Here is an 11,721-nt window from a genome sequence, read left to right as displayed (position 1 = left end):
CCTTTCCATTCAGGAGGAATATTGTCTCATTTTATCGCAGGGTTCTCCACTGGGGAGGGGGTGTATTTTAAACAACTTGTATTTAAGAACAAAATGTGAGAGAGAAGCTGAGTGATTTGCTATAATATGTGCAAACCCTTGGAAAAGAACACAAAAACTAGAGTTTTAGTCATTTGTCAGAGTCAGTACTTCTGTCCATATGTAGAATGTTTTTAGCTAGTTTTGAACATGCAAATGTCTGTAAAGTTGACTCAGCATTGATTATTTACAAATGTTAATGTGAAGTATTTCTTTCTCCCTAGAGACAAACGTGGCTACTTTTTAAAAAATAGAAAAGAGGACTTTTTTTTTTCCTGTAAAATGAAGAGAATGGAAAATAGAGAACTTTTTTTTTTTTCTGAAGTAGTAGTAAGAATATACAGAATTTTCATTAGTTTGGAAGGATCTTAAAAGGCAGGAAACATCGTAGGAATTTGTCTTAACAAATGAAGATGCCTTTTTAAAATGGCATAGTCAAACAAGCCACTATGTTTTAAATGTTAAAATATGAATTCATGGGGGTGGATAGAACACATGCTTTGCGTGCACAAGATCCTAGGTTCAATCCCCTGTACCAACATTAAAAGATTTTGTTTTTAAATGTTAATCCATAGAATCGACTGATTCTAGTTTTTAGCAACTAAGTTAGAATCCAGTGTGGGTGTGGGTTTTTTTTCGTTTTGAGAATGTGTGATACATGTTGCACAGTGAGGAGCATTAGATATCTCAGGCCTTAGGTTTTCCTCAGCGAGCTTAAATTTTGTTGTTTATGTGTATGAGCATATGCAGTCTCCTGGAAATAAAGACAAAGTAATGGGTGTAAATCAAGATGTGGAGTCAGTATTAACTATTTCATATATTTCTCGATACATTTTGTCAAATGCATGAGTCTTAAAAAATCTGTGTAGGAGACTATGCAGTTAATTAGATAGGAAGCTTTGCAATTATGTATTCAAGATACCATTTGGATCTTTTAAATACCTCACTCTTTATAAAGTACTATATATTCTTCTTTATACTTTCTTCCTATGTTCTTCCCCTAGGGGCATGAATTACTCTGAAAATATTACATCAAGTGTCACATACTTAGAGTAGTTCTAAGAAGCAAAAAGATCCAGAGATGTGAGAACTGTCCCACGTGGACATGCGGTGTGGTACGCTCACGTTAATACACTGGTGTCTGGCCTGCTGTGACTGAATGCACGGCCACCCATTCTCGTTTAAACTTCGCAAAATGAAATTTCAAACATCAGGTAGTTAATTTATAGAAAAATTGCAGGACGAATGAATACTTAGAGTGGTTAAGATGCAATGGAATGTGGTGTCCTATCCAGGTAGCTTCAGAGAGGCCCCTCTAAACTGAAATGAAACAGCAAATGTGGGCTGTTTTGTTTTCTTAACTCGCCTGTATCAAGCCCTGCACTCGTCTCACGTTCTCATTTGTTTTTGCTTAAGACCCCTTTGGGTGAGGGTTTCTCAGATTCAGCGCTTTGCTGTTTTAGGTTAGGTACCTCTGTTGTGGGGGCTGCCCTGTGTATTGCAGGATGTGCGGCAGCATCCCTGGCCTCTACCCGCTGGGCGCCATTAGCAGTCACCTCCCCCCGTTGTGACAGCCAGAAATACCTCCAGGTATTGCCAGATGTCCAGATCACCCCCAGTGGAGGTGATGATTTTTTTACATTTTTGACAAAAGTCACCATGAAACTACAAGAAGTAGCACAAAGGAACCCAAGTAGCATTATCAGGTACCTTTTCTCTTTAGGTGCTGAGATAGGTTTTCGTATTGATAGTCTTACTACTTTTTTCCTGATTCTTTTCAGTAACAATTTTATTACGGATCTTACTATTTTCGCAAAAAGTATAGCCCGAGCCACAGGGTAGGTTAGGTTTTAACAGTGATTTCTGCGTGGCATCAGAGTATGTTCTGCTATATGATTCTTCTCTAACCTTTTCTTTAGAAGCACGCCCCAGTGCTCTCTCCTGTACATGGTTACTCAAGCTAATGCTTCATTTTGCTCAGGCAAATTCTCAGGAGCTCACATACTTATTGCAAAGTCCTGACCTCTCTATAGACTTACCTTTGAACTCCTCTAATTTTTTGTGTTCACTTCTTTCCTTCAGGCACAGGGGCAGAGCCAGGGTCAGCCGTCTTCAAGTAGTTTAGCAGGGGTTCCAGCTTCCCAACCTGTACAACATTCTCAGCAGGTGAGAGCAACTCATTGCTACATTTTGTGGATTAGCAGTCACCAAAACACTGTTTTATGTCTTTTCATGAATTAGACTCTGAGTGTAAATGGCTTGCTAAGTTTTTGAGAGGAGAATCAAGAGGCGTAACATTTCAGAAAATCTTCTCTTTTGTTTAATGTATTTCTTTTGTGGGGGCAGGGAGCAAGCAACCTACTAGATTAGACGTATATTGAAATTCAAAAGAATCATTTTTACTGACACAGTTTCTCCACTTTCTTAAACAGATGGTTTTACACTATTTTAACAGTATAGTTAACCCTTGAACAATGCAGCGGGGATAGGGATGTGAGCCCTCTACACAGTCAAAAATCTGCATGTGGCTTTATAGTGTGCCCTCCCTGTCTGGTTACACATCCGTGGATTCAGCCAGCCTCGGGTCATGTAGTATGTATTTATTGAAATCATTCGCATATAAGTGAACCTGTACAGTTTAAACCAGTGTTGTTCAAGGATCGCCTGTACAAAGAACATATTTTGTTTCTATATATATTCATGATTTGTCCTTTTGTGAGCATTTTACCATTGCTTTTATTGTGCTTGATTCTCATAATTTTGCACTCCGTTTTGATTGTTTCTGATCTGTGGGCTGGGTATCGGATTTTATGCTAATGAATGAAAGCCCAAGGACAACGATTTCAGGAACTTTTAAGAAATACTTTTAACTTCTGATTTGGGGAGTTGTTCCCAAAGCTTCAGAGAACTCAAGGGATTAGTAAAGTGCTGAAGTATTCAACAGCAAAACTGGTAATTCTAAAATTAAATATCAATAGGTCATCATTGATATCAGTTAACAGTAATTATTTGCATGGAAATAATGCTTTTCGGGCACAATTGAATATTTACTATCCATTTCAGATAAAATTTGTAGTCCCTACCTGTGTCATAAAAACTTCCCAATGAACTATTTTGTTTATAGTTCCCTATAAAGTATATTTTTGAACCACCAAATTCTAAATTGGCTTGCTTCTATTAAATCTTGAAACAAAATTTTAAATTCTCGTTACAAATGGCCTGCTTCCAGTTTAACATGTAATCATGTAGTCATTTGATACTGGCTTAAATTAAGATTAGATCTTCCTTGTACAAAACTAGTTTGGTTATATAGGCAGAGCTTGTTTTATTGCGCTTCGCAGATTTTTTACAAATTGAAGATTTGTGTTAACCCTGCTTCAAGGAAGTCTGTTGTCTCCATTTTTCCAATAGCATTTGTTCACTTCATGTCTCTGTCACATTTTGGTAATTCCCACAGTATGTCAAACTTTTTCATTATTTTTAAGTTTTTATGGTGATCTGTGATTAGTGATCTTCGATGTTACTATTGCAAAAAGATTATGATTTGCTGAAGGCTCAGATGATAGTTAGCATCTTTTAGCAATAAGGTATTTTTAAATTAAAGTTTGTACTTTGCTTTTTTAGCTATAGCTGTTTCATACTCGATAGACTAGAGTAGAGTGTGAACTTAATTTACATGCACTGGGAAACCAAAACATTCATGTGACTGGCTTCCTTGCAGTACTCATTTTATTGCAGTGGTCTGGAACCAAACCTGTACCCTCTGAGGTCTGCTTGTATATACATTTTCTGTGTTACCAACACCTCTTTTATAGAACTGAAGGGCCGAGGATTATGTTTTTTCTTGTTCTTGCCCTTTCTTCCAGATAAGTATCTGAATCTGTATATGATTATAGTCAAGTCCAGGTAGTCACATTTTTGCCGACCTTAACAGGTCTAATTATGTCAACAACCCCTAATAGGAACACAAAATAAATCTGGGTGAGGACAGAAGCACTGTTGTGAGTACCTGTATCCTGTTTTGCTTATCCTTGGATGCAGGCCAATAGCAAGAAAATGTGCAGATTTAAGTGTGTGCTCTGTTTTTCCTTTTCCAAGGGAATTTGTCAGGTGTCTTATATTTGGGCATGTAAATGAAGAAGACAATGATAAAGTCAATGGTGAGAAAAGTCTGCGATGTCAGGTTAAAAGAATTAGGTAGTTGACTCTTCTGGGAAAAAATATGAAATGGCTGTCTCTACAGTACAGACAACAATTGATTCATGTGTCAGCGATGCTTTTTTTTAAAGATACATTCATTTTGTGATTTATTTTAAATATAGCATGAGTTAAATAGAATCATGAAATTAAGCCCTCAATTTATGTGTATGCAGTGTAGAATATTTGATTTTCCCCTAGTCACATAGCCAGTAAGTGGATAGAATTAAAAATTACAAACCAAAATCCAAAATTTCTAGAATAATGTTCTTTTTTTCTGTATTAAAGTTCTGCAGGGACTTATGATTCTGCAGAGGTGCCCAAGAAGCTTTATTTGCTCTATCTTCTGGGGTTCTATATATAGAAAAGACAGGTTGTAAACTTTCTGTAGTACGTGGTTAGAGTCTGTCTATTTTTAAATGTGATTTTTGTTTTACATACTGCAGGTGGCAGCCCCACCTCAGGAAACCTATCTCTAGTTTTACTAATGTAAGGAAAGAAATGAACTTTAATCAAAATTTACCTCGTGTGTTTCTGGAATGTGATGAATACAGGATTGCTTTCTTTCATGTTTTTATCAAGAGTCTCTTCCAGGGGTTTGCTTTGTCTTAAAGAGGTGACAAAAATAGCTTTCTCCTACTGGAAGACTTGGTATTTTGCTGCCACACGCAAGGTCATGAGCTGCCCTACCCACTTAATAATTTCATCCATAGGGTCCGTGTAGAGTCTTCAGGTTCTCTCTGACTTTCTGTTCACCTGAGGCTCGTGAACATTTCTTTCATCAAGCACCTGTGTCCGCCAGAGAGCACACAGTCAGTGTAGGCTGTTTGAACTGGTTTCGTGAGGCAGGTGGAGGCGAAGCGTGATGCTGAGCTGCTGTGCTAAACAGTACTGGTTTGCCTAAAGTGTTGATTATTAGCCAGTGTGATTGTGCTAAAAAAAAAAAGGAAAGCACATACTCTTGGCCTACCTAGCAGTGCCCCTTCTCCCCGAGCGCTCTGTGGTGTCGCTGGCAATAACAGCCTCTCATTATTTTAAGCAAAGAGTAATGGTATATGTCTCTCAGACTGCTCATTTTTGACAGTCCACATACACACCAACTAAGTAATTAAACAGTTTTTTTTTCTAACTGAGTTCATGCTCTGAAGGGCCACGGGCTAGGCACTGAGGGGCTGCCGCAGTGTACCGCGCATGGCTACTCTCAGGGAGCCCAAGTCACCTGGTAGACGTGTGGGCAGTTCCTACAAAACAAGTGAGTGTAACAGCTAACATATACAAAGTGCAAAGCATTCTACTTACATTTTTATTTTATGCTTGTATAAACCCTGTAAGTATAGGTACTATCATTATTTCTGTTGTATGGATGGGAAAGCTGAGGCGAGATCTGGAGAAGCTAGTTATTCTACCCAAACTTACACAGCTTAATAAGAGAGAGAAGTTAAATCCAAGTAGTTTGACTCTGTAACTTACCATTTAACTACTGACTGATTATGTCATGAGAGGAGAGAGATTACATCTCCTGAGCAGGGGGCGGGCTGTCAGGTAGGCTCTATGAAGGAGCATTTGAACTGGGCTCTGCATTTGAGTTAAATTCAGATGAATAAAGAATGCTCTAGGCCCAAAGAAAAGTTGAGGAGGGGGCCGTGTAAGCAAGGTTCAAGGCACAGAGGTAGAAGGGAGACACAAACAATCCAGCCTGGGTTCCGCTGAGCTGGAGTACAGGTGAGTGAAGGAGTGGTTCCAGGAGACGCTGAGTCTGGATGTGAGCAAGGCTCCGCGTTGACGGGCGACGGAGGGAGCCACGTGCCCAGATACGAGGTGGGCTTTCCTCAGATTTACCCCTTAATAAAGAGGGGAGTCACCGCACAGTCAAACCTTTATCATACTTCCACATTACATGTTACTCACTGCCCCTTATTTTGAACAATAACCAAAAAAAGTTTAATGGAGTAAAGTAAAACTGTTGAGAATGAAAGTGCCTGTAAGGACCTTAAATGGTGTATGTAGTTGGAAACATTTATAGACAACATCTGACAGAATTGGTCTTAAAATAAAAGCCAGGACATTGAACATAGATTTGGTCCTTATTCTTAGAGGGACAGCTTCACCATTCCAGGTTCTGTATGTCATTGTAAATAATTTTTTTAAAGATCACTTAAATCACCAAAGAAGATAAACACATGGCAAGATACCACGTGAAAAGGTGTTCGATATCATCAGCTATCACCTTTACCCACTCATTACAATGCCTGAAGCCAGAAAGCCTGACCTAGCTTAAGTGTTTGCGAGACCTGGAGCGGTTGGAGCTCTCACCCACTGCTGGTGAAAATGGGATGCAACAGTCCCTTTGGAAACCAGTTCAGCAGTTTCTTAAAATGCAAGTTACACACCTACCACCGGACACAGCCATTCCACTTGCAGATGTTTACCCAAGAGGAATGAAAGCATGTCCATATAAAAACTCAAACATAGCTTTATTTTTAGTTGCCAGAACTGTAAATGAGTTAAATATTTACCAACAGATGAATGGATAAGCAACTTTCAGTATATCCAAACAATGGAATATTTCTCAGCAATGAAAATGAATTAACTGTTGATACAACAATATGATGAATCTCCAAGTATGATGAATGAAAGTAGTCTAAGCAGAAAAGACTGTATACTGTATGCTTCTGTTAATATAAGGTTCTAGAAAATGTAAACTAATCTACAGTGACAGCAAACAGACCGTTGGTTGCTAGAGGATAATATCTGGGGTTGGAAGAAGTAGAACTGAGACATCACGAAGAGACCAGAGGAAGTTCCTGAGGGTGATGGCCATGTGCACTGTCTTGACTGTGGTGATAGCTCCACGGTGTATGTGCACGCTAAAACTTGCCGCAGTGTATGATCTACACGTGTGCAGTTTGTTGTTTGTCAGTTACATCTCAATAAAGCTGCTACTTAAAAATTAAAATCATAAAATCCACTTAAAGATTACATGAATATACACCTATAGGACAATTGAAAAAAAATTCAACTATTCTAATAGTATTCAAACAGAAGCTTGTCACTAGGTTTTACCTTAAGACACAACTGAAAGGGAAAGTTATGCTCCAGAAAAACAGGATCATTCATAGTACAGGTCCAGTGAAGGTAACAGTGCTGGTGTCTTACATGTAAAGAATTCGAATGGAGGAGGGGTTTCTGTATTTCTACATTTGTAATTATGTGTGGTGATCATTTTGCACTATGTACATATGTCAAATCATGCTACACGTCACTTATATTTCAGTGCACACACACACACAGCTTCTCTTCATATAAGCTGTAACCAGTTAGTGGTATGGACCAAGACATGTGTAAAAGGCTATTGGCTATAGCGTTATTTTAAGTAACAAGAAAATCAAACCCAAATATTCATCATTAGGATATTGGTTCCATTGATAATGAAATAAAAATGGCATGTCAGAGAATAGTATTTATAAAATAGGCATGTTTTTAAAAAGCTTTACTTTTAAAAACAAAGAAGTGTACTTGTGTGTGAGTGACCACTTATGCATAGAAAAAAGTCCATAAAGTTGACACACAAAACCACTAACTGGTTGCCTCTGAGGAAATGAGGTTGGGTATTTTCATTTGACTCTTAATCTGATATATTGGTTAAAATTTTTATTACAAACAGGTATTGCCTTTTATTTAAAAATTTAAAATTTAAACTAGTTATAGGTGTTGGAGAGTCTTGAAAGTCAGCTATGAAGTTCAGGTTTTTGTTAGGCTAGAGGGGGCCATTAATTTATTAATAATTTATTGTTTGGGTACAGTTACGTGCCATGCATTAAATTTAGGTGTGTTATACCAGGGTGTTTAGCACATAGTTGATTCCCTTTGCCCTACTTTGAGTGAGTGGTAGTGTCCTTGTTTTCAAAGAAGGAAGCCTCGCTCTGGCAGTAAGACGGGCCACCTCTCAGGTGTCACAGCTGGTAAGGGGTAAAGCTGGAGTCCCCAGTTCAGTGCTTTCCTCACATTTTGTAGCTATTATCAGAGCTATTCTTTAAGCAGACTAATTAAAGCATACTTCAGAAACATGCTGTTAATGACTTGAAATAAAATTGTATTTTCTTCTCAGCAGCAGGGAGTCCAGCAGACAGCCTCCTCTCAGCCGACGGTGCAGTATTCCCTTCCACAGGCACCGGCCTCCAGTGAGGCCCTGACTGCACAGCCAGCGAGCCAGCCTCCGCCCCCGCAGGTGTTGCCTCACGTGTCAGTGGGGAAACAGGTGCGTGCTTAGTTCCTGGAGGGGAGTGCCATGTGGCTGTGTGGAGGGGCCTCTGCCTTCTCTAGTGGTGGAGTATGGAAGTTGGCTAATTTCACTGCAAAAATGAAGTGAAAATTACCTCTTGTGCTTATGCATCGGTTGATGTAATGGTTACATGCAGCAGTGATAATCCCACATGTTTACCTTTTAGGTGCATCAGCCAACGCTTAGTTTGACAGGTACAGACCTAATAAAGGTGCTTTAGTAGCTGAATCTGGATGTTGTCTAGAGTTGTCAGTTACACCTAGTATTCTCGGTTTGCAGTCACGCTGTGTTTTCTTGTAGATTTATGCATTGTCTCCTTCCTCTGCCTACTGACAGCAAGTCACAAAACCCTTTATACGGATTGGGTTTTTCCTAAGTTGTCCTAATCCCTTAAAAAAAAAAAAAAGTACCCCTGTAGAAGATAGGCTCTTCCGAATGAGCTGTTTTCAACTTTACGTCGGGCTTGTGCTTGTGTTGTGGCACAGTGCGTGGTCTGTCAAGTTTCATCACATCTGAGATACTGTCAGTTGTAAGTTATGTTTAACACTGAGAACTGACACATCATTAATTGTAAGATACATCTCAACTTCATAAATGTTAAAATGACCCATGGTGAGAAGGGGTGCTTGCGTCCTAGAACCAGTGGAAGATGGTAACTATACCTCCTTTTACAGGTCTGTGTTAGACTTGAGAGTTGTAGAAGCAGGAGGGATGAGCTCTGACCCCGCTGGGAAGGAAGTCCTTTGAACTTCAGTGACTGCGGCGATGCAGCCATAGGTGTAGGGACAGCAGACGTGCCAGGGGACTATGGTCCGTGAGACACATCTCGGTCAGGCTGTAAAGAAAACAGCCTTCCGTGTAGAAGGGGTCTCTGTGCCGTTGAACGATAAAACATTAGCGGAGTTCTTCACAGCAGACTGGGCGCAGTGGCCGCTCTGTCAGCCTCCTTGTCTCCTGCGCACCTCTCCCTGCTCCTACATGGCATATTAACTCACACTAATGTATGCAGGGATTTGGTGTTTGTTTTAATTTTCTCTCTTTTTTGGCTAATACATACATCTTGCTTTTGGCAGCCTTGCTCTTTTTTTTTTCTTTAAGTTGGTCTGTTTTGTTTTTCTTTCCCTTCCCAGCTTCCAGTTTCCCAGCCAGTACCAACTATCCAAGGCGAACCTCAGATCCCAGTGGCGACACAGCCCTCAGTTGTTCCAGTCCATTCTGGTGCTCATTTCCTCCCTGTGGGACAGCCACTCCCACCTTCCTTACTCCCTCAGTTCCCTGTCTCTCATATCTCCTCGGTGCCTCCCGCCTCTGCAGCTCAGCCGGGTTTCTCACCCCTTCCCGCCACAATGGCAGCTGGCCTTGCCCAGCCTCTGCTCACCTTGGCTTCACCTGCTGCAGCAGCTGCAGGCCCAGGGGCACCCGCTGTGCTTCCTAGCCAGCTTCCAGCCCTCCTGCAGCCTGCGACCCAGCTGCCGGGTCAGGCTCACCCGCAGCTCCTGCAGCCAGCAGTCCAGTCCACGGGGATACCCGCTAGCCTTGGACAGACTGCTGAGGCTCCACTTCCCTCTGGAGATGCTCTCTACCAGGTACCGTGTTGACTGGCAAAAAGGAGGGCGCCAGAGGGTTTGGCTGTAATAACAACATCGAGGACTTCAGAACCTAATACTGGAATATCGGAATAACTAGCAGTAACCAGAGTTCCTGATCTCAACCATAGACGCTAAAATAGTAAACTCCTGAGAAAGGATGGGGGGTGATGTCTGACGGTTCATTTCCATTTTTCCCAAGACACCTCTTTGGGGAAAGTGGTTCTCTCAATACTCGGTGTAAGCTGATTGAATGCTAGATATAGCTAATAATAGAATATATCAGGCTACGTTTTTATAGGAAGGGTAAATACGGTGGCCAACATGGAATCCTTAAAAAGCTTCAGGGTTTAGATTTAGAGTACTAGCATGTCATTATCTGACTGGAATGACGGATACCTCAGAGGTTTTGCATTCTCCTGTTTGACTGACTAGAAAGTAGCTATTTTTCTAGAAGGAATTCTGTGTCTTCCTCCTATTTAAATAGTCTCCAGGAGAGGGAAAAATAGCAATTTAAAATACACTTCTATGCAGCCCTGTCCCCTAAATGAAATCAGTCTGTCATTTAATTTTGAGGAAGAATCTTTAAATTATTAGAGAGGGATTGGGGTGCTGTTCATCTTCGCTACGTGCTTTCCTGTGCATGTCTTGCTGTTTTGCTCATTTGATGACCCAACCTACACTAACTCCCCTTCCTCATTTCTGTCACAGGGCTTCCCACCTCGACTGCCACCACAGTACCCAGGAGATTCAAATATTGCTCCCTCTTCCAGCGTGGCTTCTGTTTGCCTCCCTTCTACAGTCCTGTCCCCTCCCTTGCCGACAGAAGCATTGGCTGCCCCAGGTTACTTTCCTACAGTGGTGCAGCCTTATGTGGAATCAAATCTTTTGGTTTCCGTGGGCAGTATAGGAGGACAGGTTCAAGTGCCCCAGCCAGCACTGAGCTTAGCACAAGCCCCCACTACATCCTCCCAGCAAGCAGCTCTGGAGGTAAATGGAATTTCTGCATGTTTATAGCTGAGACATATGTGTAATGGGATAAAAGTGACAAAGGAGAAACATAGGTTCCCCTGGTTTAGAATTCGTTTGGAAACTATTTTAAACTAACTTCTGAATGACTTTTTCTTACAGCAGAATGAAATGCCAGTGTGGGGGCCTTGTTGCCACTGGCTGTTCTGTTGGGAAGTGAGTGTGCCTTGGAGAAGATTAATCCTGTTAGCACTTCACTTCTCTAGCTAGCCCTTCAGCCGTTTTTCTTGTCCTTTCACAAATTCTTGCCATGGTGGTCCCCAGAATACCTTACCCTGCTGTGCGCCCAGTGATCGCTCTTGCCCCACTCAGAGAGCGCTGCGCCGCCTCTGCACTTGGCTCTGCCTGCCCTGCTGCACGTTCTGGCGAGATGCTGGCTGCATGGCAGGTTGTAGTTTCTCACCACCTAGCGACAGCTGTGGCTGATGACACACCATGTAGCCTGTACCAGAGACTAGCTTTAGAATCTCCCTTTGCAATTTTAAGAGGACTTTCTGTAGATGCTGAATATTAAGAATTTCTAGTAAATGTAGTGCTTTTAGGACTCAG

At 41.1% G+C, this 11,721-nt stretch overlaps 1 protein-coding gene across 23 annotated transcripts in view; it reads left to right on the top strand.

The window, feature by feature from the left end:
- WNK1 (WNK lysine deficient protein kinase 1) overlaps positions 1-11,721 on the top strand; it is a 119,011-nt gene that overhangs the window by 82,947 nt on the left and 24,343 nt on the right. For 9 of the 23 annotated variants that reach the window (XM_074357262.1, XM_074357261.1, XM_074357258.1 and 6 more), the window contains 4 exons: positions 2,161-2,244; positions 8,384-8,533; positions 9,688-10,143; positions 10,855-11,133. In XM_074357262.1, the coding sequence (XP_074213363.1) occupies positions 2,161-2,244; positions 8,384-8,533; positions 9,688-10,143; positions 10,855-11,133 (969 nt within the window). The remainder of the gene's footprint in view (positions 1-2,160; positions 2,245-8,383; positions 8,534-9,687; positions 10,144-10,854; positions 11,134-11,721) is intronic. The other 14 variants (XM_074357266.1, XM_074357273.1, XM_074357278.1 and 11 more) reach the window with 8 other exon arrangements.

Source organism: Camelus bactrianus, chromosome 34, assembly GCF_048773025.1.
Source record: "Camelus bactrianus isolate YW-2024 breed Bactrian camel chromosome 34, ASM4877302v1, whole genome shotgun sequence".
Taxonomy (NCBI): domain Eukaryota; kingdom Metazoa; phylum Chordata; class Mammalia; order Artiodactyla; family Camelidae; genus Camelus; species Camelus bactrianus.
The sequence above is the reverse complement of the archived record's forward strand: the minus strand, read 5'-3'. Positions and strand labels throughout refer to the sequence as shown.